The 21,280-nt window shown below is 37.9% G+C and overlaps 2 protein-coding genes across 10 annotated transcripts in view; both read right to left on the bottom strand.

Moving 5' to 3' along the window:
• Window positions 1-125: 125 nt before the first annotated feature.
• ovch1 (ovochymase 1) lies at window positions 126-3,667 on the bottom strand. Of its 5 annotated transcripts, none has more exons than XM_065265834.2 (13): window positions 3,125-3,648; window positions 2,932-2,994; window positions 2,592-2,778; window positions 2,374-2,449; window positions 2,105-2,294; window positions 1,795-1,934; window positions 1,549-1,668; window positions 1,431-1,469; window positions 1,140-1,354; window positions 867-1,021; window positions 667-771; window positions 388-524; window positions 126-317 (listed from the first exon to the last, which is right to left on the bottom strand). In XM_065265834.2, exons 1-13 carry the CDS (start codon window positions 3,177-3,179, stop codon window positions 156-158), a joined length of 1,644 nt encoding a protein of 547 aa, XP_065121906.1. In that variant the 5' UTR covers window positions 3,180-3,648; the 3' UTR covers window positions 126-155. The 5 variants fall into 5 exon arrangements, with proteins under 5 accessions (XP_065121906.1, XP_065121905.1, XP_065121904.1 ...); XM_065265833.2 differs by having other exon boundaries at window positions 1,140-1,359; window positions 1,549-1,702; window positions 3,125-3,646; XM_065265832.2 differs by having other exon boundaries at window positions 1,140-1,345; window positions 1,549-1,934.
• A 6,934-nt stretch (window positions 3,668-10,601) lies between these two features.
• tmtc1 (transmembrane O-mannosyltransferase targeting cadherins 1) overlaps window positions 10,602-21,280 on the bottom strand; it is a 314,969-nt gene continuing 304,290 nt past the window's right edge. For all 5 annotated transcript variants that reach the window (XM_065265568.2, XM_073815006.1, XM_073815028.1 and 2 more), the window contains 10 exons: window positions 19,816-19,929; window positions 18,268-18,411; window positions 16,122-16,230; window positions 15,641-15,743; window positions 15,188-15,323; window positions 14,939-15,083; window positions 13,999-14,136; window positions 13,487-13,609; window positions 12,426-12,503; window positions 10,602-11,429 (listed from right to left, as the gene is read on the bottom strand). In XM_065265568.2, coding sequence (XP_065121640.1) covers window positions 11,307-11,429; window positions 12,426-12,503; window positions 13,487-13,609; window positions 13,999-14,136; window positions 14,939-15,083; window positions 15,188-15,323; window positions 15,641-15,743; window positions 16,122-16,230; window positions 18,268-18,411; window positions 19,816-19,929 — 1,213 coding nt within the window. In that variant the 3' untranslated portion in view covers window positions 10,602-11,306. The remainder of the gene's footprint in view (window positions 11,430-12,425; window positions 12,504-13,486; window positions 13,610-13,998; window positions 14,137-14,938; window positions 15,084-15,187; window positions 15,324-15,640; window positions 15,744-16,121; window positions 16,231-18,267; window positions 18,412-19,815; window positions 19,930-21,280) is intronic.

Raw genomic sequence — 21,280 nt, 5'->3', positions numbered from 1 at the left:
GCTTCAGTGATACTGTACAGAATAGGTTTCTCTTTCAGGTGGACCACTACCTAAGGCATAGCAAAACAATGGCATGCATTGATGTGTATGACAGATCAGTAATTGAGCCACACAAGGAGAAAATATACAATATTTAATATGCTTTATTATATATTTTATGAAGTTTTGACCCAAGTTTGTATCCATGAGTAAAAGGCAGATACTCGGGAGAATACAGCTGGTTTCAGTGGTGCGCATTTCTTGCCTCCCCCTGCTTCCAGTCCAACAAGGTAGTAAAGGCCATCCTTCTGACACACAAGGGGTGCACCAGAGTCCCCCTGAAAAATTAAGAATTTGAGTGTGTTTAATATTAAACACTAAGGTATTGAAATAACTAACACACTCTACCAAGCAGGATGTGGATGCTGCTGTGTCTGTGCACAGAAGAAACGTCTTGCTCATAATTTCCCCCCAGCCAGCTTTGCAGTCTTTATCAGAAAGTAAATTTACTTTGGCCATATGCAAAATATCAGGGTTCAGATCCGCTAACATGAGAGAAAGAGAGAGAAATAACTATTACTACTTCTGTATTTTGATAAATTTTTCAAATGCATCATGTAAATGCTGTTTTCTGTTGATTTTAAGAGCAAACTCTGTTGAGAAGCAAGCTGACATTGTGCAACTCACATGTAGTTTTACTCGGCCCCCAGCCTGTTGTCACACAAGAAGACCCTTCTTCATTAACTATTTCATCATCATTTTCCAGTAGGCACACCGGTAATAATGTCGGTCCTAGATGTAGCACACATAACGCATCATGCTAGAATTTAAATTGTTGTGAGAGACACTGAAAAAACACAGATTTGGATGTTTGTTAGATTTTCCACCTATTCGAGCCGGGACAGTTAGACGGATCATGGAGAGATCAGAGACAGGTGGGAAGCTGCCATCGTAAGGCAGACTCTGCACGCTTTTCACAGCTGAAGTCTGGCCAGACATGAAGTTGAGATCATGAACTCCCAAGAACACAACATCTCCAACCCTGAGAGACAAACACACAGAGTATCAGTTTAGACACTGAAAATGATATGATTTAGGATATACAAAAAGTGTAGAAAACTACAAATTTATAATGACCAAGGAATAGTAATTAAAATTACTTGGCAAAGCAGTGGCGAGGTGCCAGTACCCAATGTGGGTGAACAAGGATGCCGCTACAGTAATGTGCATCATGACTTTGCAGGCTGACCTGCCAAGGCCAGGAGTTAGGACATGCCTCGCTTACATTGTCCACCTGAAATGTGCCATCCGCAGAGGGGACTAACTGTGCCAAGCCACTGGGCAGTTGACAGGGGTCCACCTTGGCCTGCCCACACTGAGCTTAAAGCACAGCGTTAACACACACAGACATGGATAAAGACTTAAGACACTGGAAAGCCAGAGAGTCTTACCGGCTGAATCCATTCCAGATTCTTCTTCCATGAAATCACCTATAAGGATGACATTACCAATATAAAAGTCACTGACTCTTAAATTAAAGCCATATGGCATCTCAATTCAAATTCATACCATGTATTGCAAAATCAATCCAGTGCTTGTAATGAAAAAGATTAGTGTAGACCCCTGGCTTTTTGGCCCGACCGCATCCGACCCCCCAGCTGACCACCCCGATGAGCTTATACCTCTCGCCTGTGAAACAAGAAAGGGGACCACCAGAGTCCCCCTGAAAAAAGATTCAGAGCACACAACCCAATCACACAGACATACAAGTCCTAGAAGAACATTTACTTTCGAACACCACCAGCAAATGTTTACCTGACAAGCATCCGTTCCACCAGCGTCCGCTCCTGCGCACATCATAAACTCATGCATTTTGCCTCTGAAAAACTGGTTACATGTCTCTTGCTTAAAAACGGTTACATTGACCTCTTGGAGTCTGGAGGCACGAGGACCATCTTCACAATGAATGCACAGTAATCATCATTAAAAATGTATGTATACATGTATACATTAATGCTTTTATCCAAAGCAATCTTTTAACTGCTAACAGCAACCAAACTAGCAAACGAGCTACAGGAACATGAAGTTACCCAGTATAGGACACTGTTAAAAAAGAGCCGTTTACTTTCTCTAATGGCACCCCAGCCAGTGACAGTACACATCTCCTGAGACAGTACGTCACTGTTCCAGATAGCAACAGGTCTCACACATTCATTAAACTGCAGTGGACTCTGGAGTTTCAGCAGGGCAACATCATTCTCATTTGTCTTCTGGTTGAAGTTTTCATGAGTGATGATTTTTTCCACCCCTACAGACTTTAAACAAAACATACACTTGACAGTTAACCTAATATGTGAAATCTAGCCTAATAAGTCTCAGAAAGCAACCCCTTACTTGATGGCAGGATTCATTAGCATTCTCCAAATTGTGTCTGCCTACCACTGCGGTCCACAGCGATGCCTTTTTATAACTGGTGACATCCAGAATGCAGTTATATGTTAAAAAAATACAACTAATATAATAGGTCTAAGCATCTGCCATCAAAACCCCATATTTTTTATCTTCAATTTCAATTGTGATCCTGTTAACGATGGACATATTTTTTGACTTACCGTCTGAAGCAGTGGCCAGCCGTGATCACCCACTGCAGATCAAGAATGGCCCCTCCACATGCCTGCATATCAGAGTAGTCCAGAGACACCTGCCATGGCCAGGAATGTGCCCACGCTTCCTGACCGCCTATAATCCGATTCTCCTTCTCATCTTCCACATTGATGAATGAGCGTATACCAGCCATGTCTGCAAAACACAGCACAAACCATACAAGCTAGATTTAAGAGTGTAATCTTTTGATCCTCAAACTACAAAAATATGACATTTTTTCAATCGATCAAGGTGAAAAAAAATGAAAACTGAAGGATTTAATAGATGCTTAAAACCATATTGTCTTACCAGAACAGCCCTTGTCAAAAATGCAATCTGTGTCAGTTGATAAGCTCACGTTAGCAATTGTTTCTGCGTTTAAAAGAAATATTCAGTAATATAAGTGTTTAGGAAAAGTAAATCATGGCACAATTTAGGTCAATTACGATCAAGATTAGCACTAGGTTATTATGTTTTTAAATTATAAATAATTAGATCTCACCAGGATCAGCATTACACAAAATCAGACAGAAGATTAAAAATAATACATATTTCATGTTCACAAATAGCTCTAGTTAAAAATGGAAGGAGAAATTATGCACTGCAGAGGGCTTCACAAACAAATATAAATCCCATGACACCTGTAAGCCAATCAGAGTGTAATTAACCTGAGGGTAGCAATTCAGGTTTCAGCCACTAGAGGTCAGCAAAGACCTTCATAGACGGTGCTTAAAATTAGAAACATCCCCATTACAGCTTTTGCTATTAAGTTTTTCATTTACAAAGTTGTAGATCTCTCAAAATCTGAATGTATTTAAATTGGTTGTCAAATTGGTTTTGAATGCATGTTGTTGCCTAAACCACCTTTAATATTCAATGATTCTGTATTATTAATTGCAATCCTTTAACAGTGACATAGCTTATATACATAGCTTAAAAAAAAAGAGAGAGAGAGAGAGTTCCGTTGAGGTAGCAGCAACAAAATGAGCTCCTGATATTTTTCATTTTTTATGTTGTTTTAGGATAAGACAGACATTCAGTTTTTATAAATTTTGAGACAACAAAACTTGCTTCAAATTAATAATACATGAATGAAGACTTTTAAACAGTTTTTCATATAATTAAGAAAAACTACGAGAAAACGGGCAGAGAGCAGCTACAAAAGGCCTAAAAACTCTCACAGAACCAGAAAGAAAGAGCAATCTGAAAGTGAGTACAGATCTACAGATCAAGACTTCATTTTGGAGTGGATTTTATGCCTTTTTGGACAAATTAATATATAGTTTAAAGACTAAACTCCAGTGGATTTCTGCATATTCAAAAAACAACACCTAACTGCCAGCAACAGTCACATTATTTGAAGAATGCCAGAATCCATCCCCATCAAATATCCACCTTCAGCTACAAATGAGACCTTAAAGAAAAAGCATAAAGAGAAACTCCTGAAGGACAACACAGAAACACTGTTCTCAGACCTGTATAAGAGCGGAGAGGTCAGCAACATCATCTTTTATACAGAAGACCCAGAAGCCTGGCACTCAGCGATCAGACATCATTACCCCTCAGTCATCAGAAAGGGCATCAGTAATGGATGGAAACTACAGGTTAAAGATAATGATGATTCAGATTCTGTCATGATAACAGCCAACCTATATAAAAACGGGACGGTCATGATTCAGGGGAATCTGAAACTGTTTGAAAATGATTTCACTCAGATAAAAGAAGATGCTCAACAAAACAAGAGCAATCACACAACACTGAAGCAGACAGCAGACACATCCACCTGTCAAACTACCAATGAACAGTCGGAGGATGACAGTGAGGAGATCTCTGTCCTGCACAACATCATCAGGGACATGAAGGAACAGTTCAGAGAGATGGAGCTGGAGCTGGTGCAGCTGAAAGAGGAGGTACATGGAGGAAAACAGCAGACCAAACAAACAGAGAACCAAGAGGATTACAGGAAAGAAATAGCCATGTTAAAAGAGGAACTTCTGGAACTGAAAAACCAAAGAGAAGAATACAACAAACAACTTTGTACAATGAGACACGAGATAGAAGAGCTGAGAGAGGACAGAAAGAGCTACAGAAATCATCTTCCAGTTCTGAAAGAGCAACTGACTCAGACAGAAGAAGATCAGCCCTCTCCTCAAACCACTGACACAAACATCAACAGCCCTCCTTCATCCAGCACCGACACAAACATCAGCAGCAGTCCTCGTCCATCAACCACCAACGATCAATCACAACCTCAGATTGTACTTTTGATGGACTCAAATGGAAAATTTCTTAATGAAAAGAAACTGTTCCCAAAACAAAATGTCAGAAAAATATGGTGTCCGAACACAGAGAAGGCCCTGGAGCTCCTATGTGAGGAACAACTGGGTTCCCCAAGTCACATCATTATTCACACAGGAACCAACGACCTGAGAGTCCAGCAAGAGCGAGTCGCTACAGCTCTCATAAATGTGACGGAGAAAGCATCCACAAATTTCCCCACATCCAAAATCATTCTCTCAACCCTGCTGCTGCGTAATGATTTCCACCCAGACACCATCAGGAGCATTAACACAAGGGTGTCTAGACACTGTACCCTAAAGCCCAATGTACACCTGGCTCAACACCCGACTCTGAATCTGAGCAGCCTCTATGACCACGTCCATCTCCACAGGCGAGCAGTACCCATCTTTGCCAAGAGCCTAAAGGACACGACACTGAACCGCAGCTCCAGCACACCGCAGCCGCCTCGTCCACACCTCGTAAAACCATCTCAGCGCCCCCTTCACCGTCTGAACTCTGATTGGACAAACCCCAGGACGGACTCTGCACCTCTCCATGAACGACATCAAATGGCAAGACCTGCAATCCCCACTCAAACGCAGGGGCCGAACAGTCAGACGTATGCTGAAGCAGTCAGATCTCAGAGTCACTCCAGGACCAGCACAGGAAAAACTCACACTTCATCCAGTGAGCTCAGAGATATACAGGAGATGCTTACTCTGCTTTGCTCTCATCTAATGGGTCAGTGAATGGACTGATATTGTTATTATATATATATATATATATATATATATAATTTTCTTTATTGTATTAAGGGTATATATACTTATAAGAGTCTTTATCATATTTGTTTTTTTAATCAGTCAATTTAACAGACTGATGTTTGTCTTATTTCTAGAATAACAGGAAGATTTAGTTGTTAATGAGCTCATATTCCTTTAAAATCTCATGTTGGAATATTCAAGGTTTGAAGTCCTCCATATTTGGAGTAAAAAGTAATCACCCAGACTTCAAAAAAGAAATTCGTAATTCTGATATAATAATTTTACAAGAAACATGGAATGTAAACGATTTAAACACTGGCTGTCCGATTGGATTTAGGGAATTAATTTTACCATCAACTAAACTAAAAGGGGTTTTTCAGGGCAGAGATTCAGGAGGAATGATCATATGGTACAAAACTAAACTCACTGGATCCATAGAAACAATCAAAACGGGAGAATTTAATGTTTGGCTAAAAATCCAAAAAGATATCGTCTCCACAGACCATCATATATTCTTATGTGCCACTTATTTACCCCCGGCTGAATCTCGCTATTACAATCAAGAAACATTTTCTATTTTACAAGATGAGATATGTCATTTCCAAACAAAAGGACATGTTTTAATATGTGGCGATTTAAATGCCAGAACTGGAAATGAGTCAGACGAGATTAACACACAGGGTGATAAATATATCACAAACACATTGCCCTCACTACGCCTCAGAAGCAACTATGACAAAATCACAAACAAAAGTGGGAAAAGTCTTCTGGAGCTGTGTAAATCACTGGGCCTGTATATAGTCAATGGCCGCACACGGGGAGACTCTTTCGGCTCTTATACTTTTAACTCTTTAAGGGGCAACAGCACTGTTGATTATTTTATTACGGACATGGATCCTGTGCATATCAGAGCTTTTACAGTCAATCCTCAGACACCTCTGTCAGATCACTGTAATATAACCTTATACATAAAACAAACTCAAACCAATCAAACATATAAACAACCCTCTCAGTTAAAAAGACTACAACAACCCTACAAGTGTACTGAAAGCAGCAAAGAAAACTATCAAAGCGCAGTAGAAAGCCATAACATCAAACTACTGCTGGACAAATTTATAACAAACACATATCCACATAATAAAGCAGGAGTAAATCTGGCACTAAATGATATTAACAACATATTTCACCAATTAGCATCCATGTGTAATTTAAAAAAGTCACCAAAAAGAAAACCAAAAAACTGCAATGAAAAATGGTTTGACAGTACATGCAAACAAATTAGAAAGACTGTACGAACCCTATCAAACAAAAAGCACAGAGATCCTGACAATCAAGATCTTCGACATCAATACTACGAAGCTCTGAAAGATTACAAACAAACTCTAAGAGAAAAAAAGGAGAAGTACACAAATGATTTATTTAATGAGATGGAGGAGTCAATAAATAACAGTAACTTCTGGAATAAGTGGAACAGTCTCTATAGATCTCAACCAAAAGATCTGCCCATTGAAAATGGAGATCTATGGACGACACACTTTAAAGATTTATACAAAACAACAGAAATAACCCCTGCTCAAAATGAATTAAAAGCCAAATTAGAGATCTTAAAACATACAATAAAAGAAAACCAAAACCCTCTTGATTTCCCGATCTCAGTAAATGAGGTCACTGATAAAATACATGCATTAAAATCAAATAAGGCAAGCGGCATAGATGGTATATTAAATGAAATGATAAAACACACAAATTACAAAGTTAAGACAGCAATTACTAAATTGTTTAACATTGTTCTGAGAGTGGGATATTTTCCAGATACCTGGAACCAGGGCCTAATTACACCCATCTTCAAACATGGAGACAAGTTTGATCCAAACTGTTACAGGGGCATTTGTGTCAACAGCAACCTGGGCAAAATATTCTGTTCAATCATTAACACAAGACTGCAAAATTTTCTTAAAATAAATGAAATCCTAGAGAAAAGTCAAATAGGATTTCAGCCCAAACACAGAACATCAGACCACATTTACACCCTCCACACTATCATTGACAAACATCTACACCAAGAGAAAAGTAAAGTCTTCGCTTGCTTCATTGATTTTGAGAAGGCTTTCGACTCAATCTGGCATGAAGGACTTTTCCTAAAACTCCTGGAAAACGGGATTGGGGGAAAAACATTTGATTTAATCAGCAGCATGTATAAAAACAACACGTGTGCTGTCAAAATAGGGAACAGACGAACAGAATTTTTTTCGCAGTGTCGAGGAGTCAGACAAGGTTGCCCACTGAGCCCCACTTTATTTAACATTTATATAAATGAACTGGCCAAAGCATTAAATAATTCGACCGCTCCCGGCCCAACCCTGACTGATTCTGAAATCAAATGTCTCCTCTTCGCAGATGATCTAGTCATTCTGTCAAAAACAAAAGAGGGACTACAACAGCTCCTCGACATCGTAGATACTTTCAGTCAAACCTGGGCTCTCAAAATTAACCAAACTAAAACCAAAATCATGATTTTTCAGAACAGATCCAGGTGTAGGGAAAATAGATACACTTTCATAGTACATCAAGTACTCCAGCACACTTATGATTACACCTATCTGGGATTAAAAATAAGTTCAACGGGAAACTTTAATCTGGCTGTTAATGATTTGAAAGCAAAAGCAATGAGAGTTTACTACATGATTAAAAACACAATTCGATATGAAATCCCAATACAAACATGGTTAAAAATCCTAAAAGCAGTTATTGAACCCATTGCGTTATATGGCAGCGAGGTATGGGGGCCACTAAAATCACAAGACTTCTCTAAATGGGAAAAAGAAGAAATAGAAACTCTGCATACACAAATCTGTAAGAACATCCTAAGGGTGAACAGATCCACCCCAAACAACTCATGCAGAGCTGAATTAGGACAATACCCTTTATTGATAAATATCCAGAAAAGAGCCCTGAAATTCTATAAACATCTAAAAAGCAGTGACCCAAGCTCATATCAAGCTCAAGCCCTTCAGTACCACCAGCAGAACCCCAACACAAGTGCACTTTTACAACTCATACAAAAACTACATCCAAACCAGCACAACACAATATGGCCCAATCAAATTATCAGATTACAAAAACAAAACTACATTACCCATTGGAATGATATCAGTAAAACACAGAAGAAGATGGAACTCTATTTGCAATTAAAAAGAGACTACAAACCAGCAGAATATCTGATTTGTGTTAAAGATCATAAAGTGAGGAAGACATTAAGTAAATACAGATTAAGTGATCACTGTTTGGCTATAGAAAGAGGACGACACAGACAGAGATATAAGCCAAGAGAAGAGAGATTGTGTTTATTGAGAGAGATTGTGTTTATTGTGTTCTCAGAGAGATGTTGAAACAGAAGAACACTTCCTTCTACACTGTCAACATTATGACAATATCCGCTCACAATACTTCACACATTTTCAGAACATAGAGCCAAACTTTATCACACTAACAAATTCAGAAAAAATGAGATATATTTTAGGAGAAAAGCCCACTTTGATAACAGTAGCAGCAAAATATGTAACAGCCTGCCATAAACATAGAGAGACAGCCAGTGAATGAAAGAAAACAAATTGAAAATGTATTTATTTTTTATTTATTATAATTTTATTATTATTATTATTATTGTAATTGTGTGTACTTATTTACTTGTTTTTGCATTGCTGTTTGCTTACTGTTTATTTTACTATGTATGTATTATCATTTCTTAATTGTCCGTGTTATTACTAAAGCTTTGGCAATACTGTACTGTAAGTCATGCCAATAAAGTTTATATGAATTTGAATTTGAGAGAGAGAGAGAGAGTATTTTACCTCTCATCTGCCTCCATAAATGTACATTTGTATACTTCCAATGTTTATATTTCAAAGTCAACTTTATATTGTAAATATCCTCTGATTCTATTTTATTTTGCAGTAGTACTTCATCCATCACCCAGCACCTTAGCTTAATTGCACCTTAATGTTTGTTAATATTGTGTTATTGTATGTTTCTTGTTTTATGTATAATGCTTTGGCAATATTGTAAGTGACACAATCATGCCAATAAAGTTCTTTAAATTGAAAAATTGAAATTGAGAGAGAGAGAGAGAGAGAGAGAGAGAGAGAGAGAGAGAGAGAGAGAGAGAGAGAGAGAGAGAGAGAGACTGCTTTGAAGTCCATATGAATAAAATGTTTGGTTTTTAGTATATGCTACCCTTAAGGATATCTAAAAACTAGTGTGTGCCAAAATTCAGATCTAGAAGTTGTAAGCCTTCAAAACGTCCAGGCTCTGATGTAAACGCTACTGACTATTTTAAAAGAGGGAGGAGAAATGTAATAGGTCTCACCCTAACTTTCTGATTTATTAGAAATTATGTCATGCATCACATAAGGCTTGCACATTTTAAGCCACTTCAGAGGGTATTTAAAAATGTTTTTAAAGCTAAATCTGTGTATTTGTGTAGGTATTGATGCAAAGGTGAAAAAGTTAATTTACAATACAAACACATTCTGGTTTCCACGTTTTGTGGGGACATATCATAGACGTAATGCATTTTATACCATACAAACTGTATATTCTATTCCCCTTACCTACCCCATTCCCTAACCCCAACCATCACAGAAACCCTTCTCCTACTTCACATTTTCAAGAAACATCATTTTCTTTGATTTATAAGCTTGTTTCCTCATGGGGACCTCAAAATGTCCCCACAAGATCACAAAAATACTGGTATTCCTATCTACCAGGTACACACACACACACAGAGAGAGAGAGAGAGAGAATGAGAGAGAGAGAGAGAGAGAGAGAGAGAGAGAGAGAGAGAGAGAGAGAGAGAGAGAGAGAGAGAGAGAGAGAGAGAGAGAGAGAGAGAGAGAGAGAGAGAGAGAGAGAGAGAGAGAGAGAGAAAAACCCATAGATACTTAATGATATTTATTAAATAAAGATACATAACTTCTCATTGGTTTCTTGGTATGACATTTTTAGCACGGCTGCTGAATTCAAGAAATGTTCTTGATGACTGTTTCTATGGCAACCAAATGTAAGTGCAAAGATTACGGTATAATCGAAAGTACCGCATAACAAATTTTGGCCACCAATAAAAAAAGATTAAAATCCATTTAATGACGTGGTGACCCAGTTCAAGGATATGTTGGGATTTGAATATTAAGAGTCTTCAGTATACAGCTTATGAGGATTCTTGATATGTAATTCACTGCACAGGTCAATATGCCTTCAGTTCACGATACATTCAACAATAATAGCATTTAAATCACTCGCAAAATGCAAAATAAAAGCAGACCACCCACAGAAACATCAGTTATCTCTAACAGCTGTTGAGGAGGACATGTGGCTCCGAAAGATAACCGCGGTGATGCGCTGAGGTCAGAGGTATCTGTGAGGTCCAGTCCTGGATGGAGAGGCTTAAAAACATCAGCCATTTGGATTGGTTAAGTTCAAGACTACCTCTTACAGAGTCTGGGGGGCTGAGAGCAGCCATTTATCATCTCCTGAGTCCTGAAAGCTGTAGTTTGCATGTCTTAGTTTGCCCCCACGCCTACCCATCTCTCTTGGTCACTTCTCTTCTGTGATTTGGCCATTAGCTCAAGTCACATCATTCCTTTAGGTCCCATGTATTTTTTGCTCCAGTCTATCCAGCTTGGCCAGATTTTCCTTCAGCAGTTTTGAGTCGGGTGAGAGTAAAAGGGCTCTTTGGTAGTACATTCTTGCTGCAGCATAGTCTCCCTGAAAGAACAGGCATGCGAAAATAAAAGTTATACACAACGCTGCGTCAGAGTGCTTGGGTGAACCTCGCACAAAAATATCTGGGTCATATTTTGCCCAGAACTGAAAGCAAAGCAAAAAAAAAAAATTACTGTTACATATAACATTTAATAACATTTTGTTGCATTGTCTGTGTTTGTTACAATGATAATTTGACCTCATTACTGCAATATAGGAATAATAAATTATCAATATTTCAATATTAATATTCATAATGATTTCTCTCAATTAAAATGACTTTAAAAACCACTGTACCGTGCTATACTATACTATACTATACTATACTATACTATACTGTACTACGCTATGCTGTATTATTCTATGCCATGCCATAGTACAACATAGTATAGTACATCTCACTATAGTATAGTGTAGTGTAGTACAGTGTAGTACTACACTACACTATACTATAGTGAGCTGTACTATACTATGTTGTACTATGGTATACTATACTATGCTATGCAACACTATACTATACTATGCTATGCTGCACTACACTAAAGTATCCTATGCTGTACTGTACTATACTAAACTATTCTGCACTATACTATACAATGCTGTACTATACTTTGCTATATTTTACTATACTATACTATGCTGTGCAATAATATACTATGCTATGCTGTTCTGTACTATTCTACATACCACAGGCCACATGTTGAATGCTTTATTCTGAATGGTTGAGAAATGTTCCATGGGTGTTCTGTAAACCACACACCTAAGTTGTCAAATAATGTATTAATGTATTAGGTACCAGAGCAATATCTGTGGTAACCATGATATAAGTGGAATAATTGACTCATAATTGAATGATTTGAAAATAATGCACACTCGCTGCATTACCACCTTGGGTGTGCATTATTTTTGAATAATTCAACGCCCCGTCGTACATTATTCCTTACATATCATGCTTTATATTTTTGGTGTTTGCTTTAGAAGACCTCTCATTCATCATACCTTGATATGTTGAATGCCGCCCATGTTCATCCAAGCTTGCGATTGGTCGGGTTTCAGCTCAACAGCAAGCTTGTAGCTCTGGAAACATAAGATCAATACATGACACACTGTGTACAAAATATGTAGCCAGTGATACATTCAGCAGCATTAAACCTCTGTTCATCCGTTTCGTAATTCATTACCTCTGGAGTCGTATTTAACAAACTTTACCAGCAGATATGGTGTCAAACTACCGCAAACACGGCTTACAGGGCTTTATAAACGTGCTTTGAACCAGACCGCAGCATTGAGTACTTTTGCATTGTTGACCTGCAAACCTGAGACTAAGCTGTTCTCATTTCTCCTTTGGTGGTCAAAACAAAAGTAGGACTGCAGCGGGAGACATGGAACAAATCCAACCACAACAGCCCTCCTATTAACTAGAAAAACTTTTGAAATTTCTTTTTAAGTGATGTAGGGATCACAGAGGTTAAGAACAGAAAACAAACGTTTCTTCCTACACAAGTTGAAGTCTAGACTGTGTATACTGTATGTGAAGATGAAAAGAAATAACTGATGTCTCTTTGAGTGTATCAGGTCACCAGAGGGGAACAGTGCAGAGAGAACTCAATTATATAACATTTCATGTATCATGAAACCAGACTTTTGACACTCAGCATTACTGTAGGTCTGGTCCACATGGCACAATGTTCTGACCAAGAACCGGCTAAGACACTACTGGGTCGAATGATTGACAGATCAAACAACTAACAACAGTTTGACTTCTCGATTATCTGTAACTAGTTCTGATCTCAAACATACAATTGACTGCTCTTTGACTTATCTTTCAAACATTCAGTGCATAATCCTCACAAACTTTCAAATCCAGTGATTTGTATTTCCTTGAAAAGTTAAAGCTGTATCAGCTTTCAAATAGTGAAAAATTTCAAATGATGTGCAAAATTTGTGGCCTGTGAGTGGAACACAGGCATTTGAGGTTAAGGCTACCAAAAGGCACTAAACAAGAATGTAAAAAATGTTTCAAGACTCCTTATCTGATAACTGCAAAAGGTAAAATTCACCTGGAAGGCTTGGTCAAGATCATTCATCTCTCTGAGCTGGTTACCCATCGAGAAATGCAGCTCTGCCCGCACTGCAGCGTCTAACGGTTTATGCCGCAGGGCTTTTTTCAAAGCATCTAAAGCCTGAAACACACATTTATTATATTTAAAACACAGTTTAATAGTACTGAACTTTTTCTGGGAATGTGCATTCGGAAGTGTGATCCTGGGAGCATTTACATTTCTCTTTAAGGGAAAAAACTATTAAGTTAAAGAAAAGAGGGCATGTGTAATAAAGAGAAATTATCTACAATTCTTTCTAGGCTTCGTAAAAGCAGGCGCCTCACTGGGATTCAGTAATGTTTCCTTTGAACTGCCGACTACAGCAAAACTGCACGATGGCAAAATGAATTTATTACATGCATTGACTTACAGAGCTCTAAATTAATAAAAGGCTTGCATTTTCCTATTATGTAAGAGAAAATTAAAAGGATTATGCACAAATTAGCAAACACTAAAACATGTACACACACCTCAGTGTGGTTGCCTTGTTTGCTGTAGATGGCGGACAGCAAGCGGTAACATTCAATGCACTTGCTCGTCTTTAAAATAATGCCCATGGTCATTTTCTCTGCCTCTGAAGATCGACCCGCCATGGCTAAAACCTGTGCCTGCATAGATGACAAAACAAATGGAAACAAAATTAGTTAAAAACGACCCGCTTGTGTGATGTGGATCACTGTGAAGGGTCTGTGGAGACACAATTAAGCTGATGTTGCACTCTCGATACACTGCAGGCAAAGCTTCCTCAGAGATGCTGAGCCAGTAATGTCAAATGTAAATCACATCACAAAACCAGATTTTTTTAAGCATTTTTTTTTTGTTTGCATCCTTGTTTTATACAAAAAAGACACAGGACAGAGTGAAACCTAAAGTGACGTGAAGTGCAATTTATTTTTCTTGAACCGCTAAACCTACAGACTCCTTTCAAAGAAATTCAATTTGTCTTATTTCTCGTTGCATGCTGAATTCTGATTGGCCCTCCTTTTTTCCTATCTATTTTGCCATCTATAGCTACCCCTACACAGTTTAGACACCCATTGTTATGTATACATTTTCCTAGGGATGCACCGATACAAAATGTATGTGCCGATATTTAAATACTTTGAATAACATCTACTGACAGATTCTGATAGTTTTGCTTTTTACTCCTGGTTTCAAATTATTACGACATGAAATCCTAGAAACGCAGAGCATACAAACTGTATTTCTGTTGGCATTGCCATCCAATTCAAAATAATCACACATCATGAGTCCTATTGTGTTTTTCTGCCACTTACAGTTTGTAATCTGCCCCAATCATAGGCTGCTTTTAAACACTTGGCTGTTGTCCGATAGTGCAAAAAATTGCTTTTATCTGCCAATACAGATTATAGGCTGATATATTGGTGCATCTCTAAAGACACTTCTTACCAAAGCGAGCCAGATATCAGTACTGTCCGGCTGCAACTTGGCTGCTTCTTTGTACACCTCCAGGGCTTCGTCATATCTGCCTGTGTTATAGTATAAAGCCCCAAGAGGGGTCAAGATATCCACTTTACGAACCACCTGCAGGGCCCTGTGTGGAACACACACCCATCCAAAATTTAGCTTGCTGTTCTATTCATTGTAAGCTGGCAACACTTATCAAACGATATACTGTTTCATTAGATCTCATCTTACCTTTTGTACCACAGTTCTGCCTCTTTATTGTCATTGGAGGAGCGAAGAAGGCGGCCCAGGTTCACCATGGCAACATAGTGAGCCGGCTTAAGACGGACAGCTTCCTGGTAATGAAACGCTGCACGCTCCCCATGACCTAAAAACAAGCGAAGCGTGAAGTATACAGGTGTATAAAAGTTGTTATGGTTAGGAGTGCGTACTGTAAAAGAAAATTTGTGTCTCATTTTTTATCTTATACTAAGGAGTGCTATTACTTTTCTGAACAATCTGAATGAAGAGCTTGTTAGATGATAAAATGGACAAAAATCTCAAAGACTTACAGTAAAAAAAGGGCATGTAACAAATCTATGGATCAGAATGCTATACAGTCTTGTGGGCTCCTTACCACTAAGGATATCTTAACATCTACTTGTTACATCTTAGCAACTGCACAAAAACAAAGATGCCTCTCACCTGTGTCTACCAGGAACACACCATAGTTATTATGGAGGTCAGAACCCTCTGGACAGTTCTCAATACCCTTTATGTAAATCTCATTTGCTTCTTTTGAACGTCCCTACACAAAAAAATGAAGGAAAAATAGCAATGAAGGAGCAATAAGTGCATACATAATTTTTGAAGTAAGGAATAATTGATGAGGGGCCGTTGAATAAATCGAAGATAATGCACACCCAAGTGGTAATGTGGCACAACGCAAATAATTCAAAGGCCTGGAATCAATTATTCCTCTTATACGGTTTCCTCAAACATCGCTCTGATGCCTATTTTTAAGACATTTAACAGGTTAGGTGTGCGGTTTACAGAAAAATAATCAACAACCATGGAACATTTCTTAACCAATGAGAATAAAGCATTCAACAGGCCCGTGGTAAAAAAGGCATTAAAAGATGGTGTGTCATTCACTGTAACAGGAATAACAAAACCTGAAAGAGACCTGGTCAGCATACAAAGAGGCGAGGCTGGAATACGCATCAGCGAAATGTGGACCAAACCGAATGGAATCCTGTAACATCCTCTCTGCCTCTTCCTCCTTCCCCTGTGATCTAGAAAACAATACAATTTACCATCATCATCCTCACATACTGTATACAAACACAGTGCTCCACAGTATTCTCTCATTTTCTTTCACCACTGCATTTTTTTGGTACAAATATTTAAACATTCCCTAAACACTAAATAAAGTACTAAAATATAAGATTATTTTCATAAAATTGAATTGTCCTACCCTATTGGCAAATTGTGTTTTTAAGCATCTCTGAATGTTAGGGTAACATTTATGATTAATACCAAGCTTTCAAAATGCAGTCGGGGAAGAAAAATTCACAGAAAAAATGTACAGTCTTGTTCAAAATAATAGCAGTACAATGTGACTAACCAGAATAATCAAGGTTTTTAGTATTTTTTTTATTGCTACGTGGCAAACAAGTTACCAGTAGGTTCAGTAGATTCTCAGAAAACAAACGAGACCCAGCATTCATGATATGCACGCTCTTTAAGGCTGTGCAATTGGGCAATTAGTTGAAAGGGGTGTGTTCAAAAAAATAGCAGTGTCTACCTTTGACTGTACAAACTCAAAACTATTTTGTACAAACATTTTTTTTTCTGGGATTTAGCAATCCTGTGAATCACTAAACTAATATTTAGTTGTATGACCACAGTTTTTTAAAACTGCTTGACATCTGTGTGACATGGAGTCAACCAACTTGTGGCACCTCTCAGCTGTTATTCCACTCCATGATTCTTTAACAACATTCCACAATTCATTCACATTTCTTGGTTTTGCTTCAGAAACAGCATTTTTGATATCACCCCACAAGTTCTCAATTGGATTAAGGTCTGGAGATTGGGCTGGCCACTCCATAACATTAATTTTGTTGGTTTGGAATCAAGACTTTGCCCGTTTACTAGTGTGTTTTGGGTCATTGCCTTGTTGAAACAACCATTTCAAGGGCATGTCCTCTTCAGCATAGGGCAACATGACCTCTTCAAGTATTTTAACATATGCAAACTGATCCATGATCCCTGGTATGCGATAAATAGGCCCAACACCATAGTAGGAGAAACATGCCCATATCATGATGCTTGCACCTCCATGCTTCACTGTGTACTGTGGCTTGAATTCAGAGTTTGGGGGTCGTCTCACAAACTGCCTGTGGCCCTTGGACCCAAAAAGAACAATTTTACTCTCATCAGTCCACAAAATGTTCCTCCATTTCTCTTTAGGCCAGTTGATGTGTTCTTTGGCAAATTGTAACCTCTTCTGCACATGCCTTTTTTTTAACAGAGGGACTTTGCGGGGGATTCTTGAAAATAGATTAGCTTCACACAGACGTCTTCTAACTGTCACAGTACTTACAGGTAACTCCAGACTGTCTTTGAGCATCCTGGAGGTGATCATTGGCTGAGCTTTTGCCATTCTGGTTATTCTTCTATCCATTTTGATCGTTTTCTTCCACGTCTCTCTGGTTTTGCTCTCCATTTTAAGACATTGGAGATCATTTTAGCTGAACAGCCTATCATTTTTTGCACCTCTCTATAGGTTTTCCCCTCTCCAATCAACCTTTTAATCAAAGTACGCTGTTCTTCTGAACAATGTCTTGAACGACCCATTTTCCTCAGCTTTCAAATGCATGTTCAACAAGTGTTGGCTTCATCCTTAAATAGGGGCCACCTGATTCACACCTGTTCCTTCACAAAATTGATGACCTCATTGATTGAATGCCACACTGCTATTTTTTTGAACACACCCCTTTCAACTAATTCAACTAATTGCCCAATTGCACAGCCTTAAGAGCGTGCATATCATGAATGCTGGGTCTCATTTGTTTTCGGACAATCTACTGAACCTACTGGTAACTTGTTTGCCACGTAGCAATAAAAAATATACTAAAAACCTTGATTATTCTGGTTAGTCACATTGTACTGCTATTATTTTGAACAAGACTGTAGATACTTAAAAGCATCTTGTCTTGAGGACATTTAAATATTTTCATGGGATAACAAGAGGGAAATACAGACCAGAAAAATTATTTTGTTTGATAGTGTGACAGCAAAATGGCAATAATGTGCCTATATATTACTTAAGGAGGTTTCCAAGGTTGAACAGAGCTCTGTTGTGTTGAGGGTTAATGTCCAGCGCTTTCCTGTAATATATTTCAGCCTCCTCAGCCTGTTGAGTCAGAGTGCCTAGATTATTCAGTGCGCTGGCATGTCGTGGGTACAGACTACACAAAGAGGAGGGAGAGAGAGAAATAAAGAAAGAGAAAGACAGAGATAGAGATCATTTCAATCAATCAGTGTTCAGTTGTTTTTAACCTTTACAATGGTCAATTAACATTTTCCTTTTGACCTTTAAGAGAAAAGGATTGACCTAGGATTGTGTGCTGAATATGTTATACTGTGCTATTAGCTTCTCTACTTACAATGTTATGGGAATAAAAGACCAAAACAATCAAGATGATTTACTGGACTCTAAAAATGCTGTTTTTTTTCAACCCAGCTGTTACATCAAAAAATAACAAACCCAGCTTTTGGGTTAAATTAATCCAGAAAATATTTATATTGGATCAACAATGTAATAAACAACCCAACATTTTGGGTTGAAACAATCAAGCATATGTTGAATTGCAACTCAGGAAGTTGCGTTCGTCCCTTTTTGACCCGATGCCATCCAGCATTTTTAATGAGGGTGCTTAATAACACGAATGCTGTTGAATTAATTATAAGGGGTCCAAAAAATATTAGCACCTTTAATGTGGTACAAGCAAACCAGTCGGCTGAGAAAAAAGATTAAAGGGCATCTACACTCTAAAAATGAATGTGTTATTTTTGACACAAAAACTGTAAATATTGGACAGCACACACCGCTGGGTTAAAATTGATCCAATGCTGGGTTGTTTTAACCCAACTGTTGGGTTATGATAATCCATAGTTGCATAACAACAACCCAACATTGGGTTATTTTAAACCCAGCATGTGTTCTGTCCAATATTTACCCATTATGGGTCAAAAATAACCCAGCCATTTTAAGAGTGTAACATGGCTTTTTTACAATATTTAATATAAGTATCAGATGTGCTCAAAATACCCCACAGATCATTTATTATAGCTTGTCCAAAATGACCATATTTGGGTGGGAGCCAAAACGCGCTGTTTTGTGTCTGTACCTTTAAATGCAAATGAGCTGCAGCTCCTCACTTCCATAAGAACAGACAGTGAGCGCTTTCAGTTAAAATAGATCTGATTAATACAGTCTGAGACAATAGTATCTAGTGGACAGAGTACCACTCGCTGAGGGCGGAAACTATGTTAATGCAGGATTGTAAGTGGGTGGGGCTTTATCAATGTGACCTCACATTGATAAGAGAATCAAAACGGCATGTCTAATGAGACTGTTTTGCTTTAGTAAAGATGAAACAATAAGAAGCGGGTGGATTTTTTTCATTGTAGGGTGGTTGTGTTCACTGCCAACACACATATATTTCCAAACACCTTGTGAAAGTGGATTTTGCATAATAGGTACCATTTAAGGGTTAAACACTCTCACCCTCATACACACACACACACACACGCACACACACACACACACACACACACACACACACACACACACACACACACACACATACCTGAGGGCGGTTTTATAGTGGTAAATGGCTTCTTGGTTTCTTCCTCTGTCCTTTAGGAAGTTGGCATAGTTGTAATGAACTTTAGCATTGTGAGGTAACGTCTGAATGCCAGACCTGAGGGTAGGTGGAAAGGATATTGTTCAGAACACTGAGGCCACAGAGAGGAAAAATGTGAACCCTGAACCACACATACAACTCCTAAATCATAATCATGTGTTCCCAAAGAAGAAAGTCTAAAAACACAATCTGCAACTAATGCAAAATTCACTCCAAAAATTCATGGAGACAAAAACTTTACATTGAAATTAAAACCAACATTGTAGCATTACACAATAAACATAATGACATACTGCAATAAAGAAAGAGTTCACCTAAAAATGACATTCGGTCGTCATTTGAGTGGATTAAAAGACTTTCAATGCAATGACTTACATTTATGTCTTTTTTTTCAGTAGAAAAAAGCACACATTTTGTTATATAAATTGCTTTTTGGAGCTTGACAGTATAAATCACAATCCACTTTTATATTATGTATCTTTCATAAAAGACATCCTGGAACAAACACTTCCTGAATGAACTGTTTATTTAAGCCAAAGTATCTTGGCAATGAAACATATAGGCTGTTTACACTTGTCATTAACATGCGTTTTCGTAGATCGGATCGCTTTGGAGTTGCGGAACGCAAATGTGGTTGAAGCATAGACTGTAAAAAAAGATGGACGAGGCGTATGGGGGTAATTTGATGCCAATATTATTGAAAATGGACAGAGTAAAAGTCACAAATAGATATTACAACTTGTAAATACAAAACGCAATCTACAAATAGATTAAAAATCCACAAACACAGTCCTTGTGATCCGCAAATGTAAAACAAGATCTACGAATCGTCTTTGTGATCCACAAATATAAAGCATGATTTACAAAAAGAAATCAGTGACTTGTACTTGAAAACCAGAATTTGAATGAATGTAAAGTGACTTCTTTGCAGATGAATATCATTTTCTATTTGTAGATTGTGTCACATTTGTTTTCAGAATTCTGACACTATTGTTTCGCTTTGGTGACAAAATAATGCCATAATTGTTGAAAATGAAGAGACTACAATTTGTAAACACGAAACAAATCTGCAAATAGGTTCCAAATCTGCAAACAAACTCCTCATGATCCGCAAATGTAAAACGAGATCTACAAATATATAAAAATCCACGAACAGACTCTTCATGACATACAAATATAAAATGCGATTTACAAATAGATTTAAAATCCGCAAACCAACTCTTTATGATTCACAAATAGAAATCATCGACTTGTACTTGACAAACAGAATTTAAATGAATGCAAAGTGATTTGTCTGCGCATGAGGGTCATTATTTGTTTGTAGATTGTGTTGCATTTGTTTTCAGAATTTTGGCACAACTGTTTCGCTGTTTTCCATTAAAAAAATCTACAAATGCCCTCCTCACAA

This window comes from Paramisgurnus dabryanus, chromosome 1 (assembly GCF_030506205.2).
Source record: "Paramisgurnus dabryanus chromosome 1, PD_genome_1.1, whole genome shotgun sequence".
In the NCBI taxonomy this organism is placed as follows: domain Eukaryota; kingdom Metazoa; phylum Chordata; class Actinopteri; order Cypriniformes; family Cobitidae; genus Paramisgurnus; species Paramisgurnus dabryanus.
This window is presented reverse-complemented; position numbering and strand designations above follow the sequence as displayed.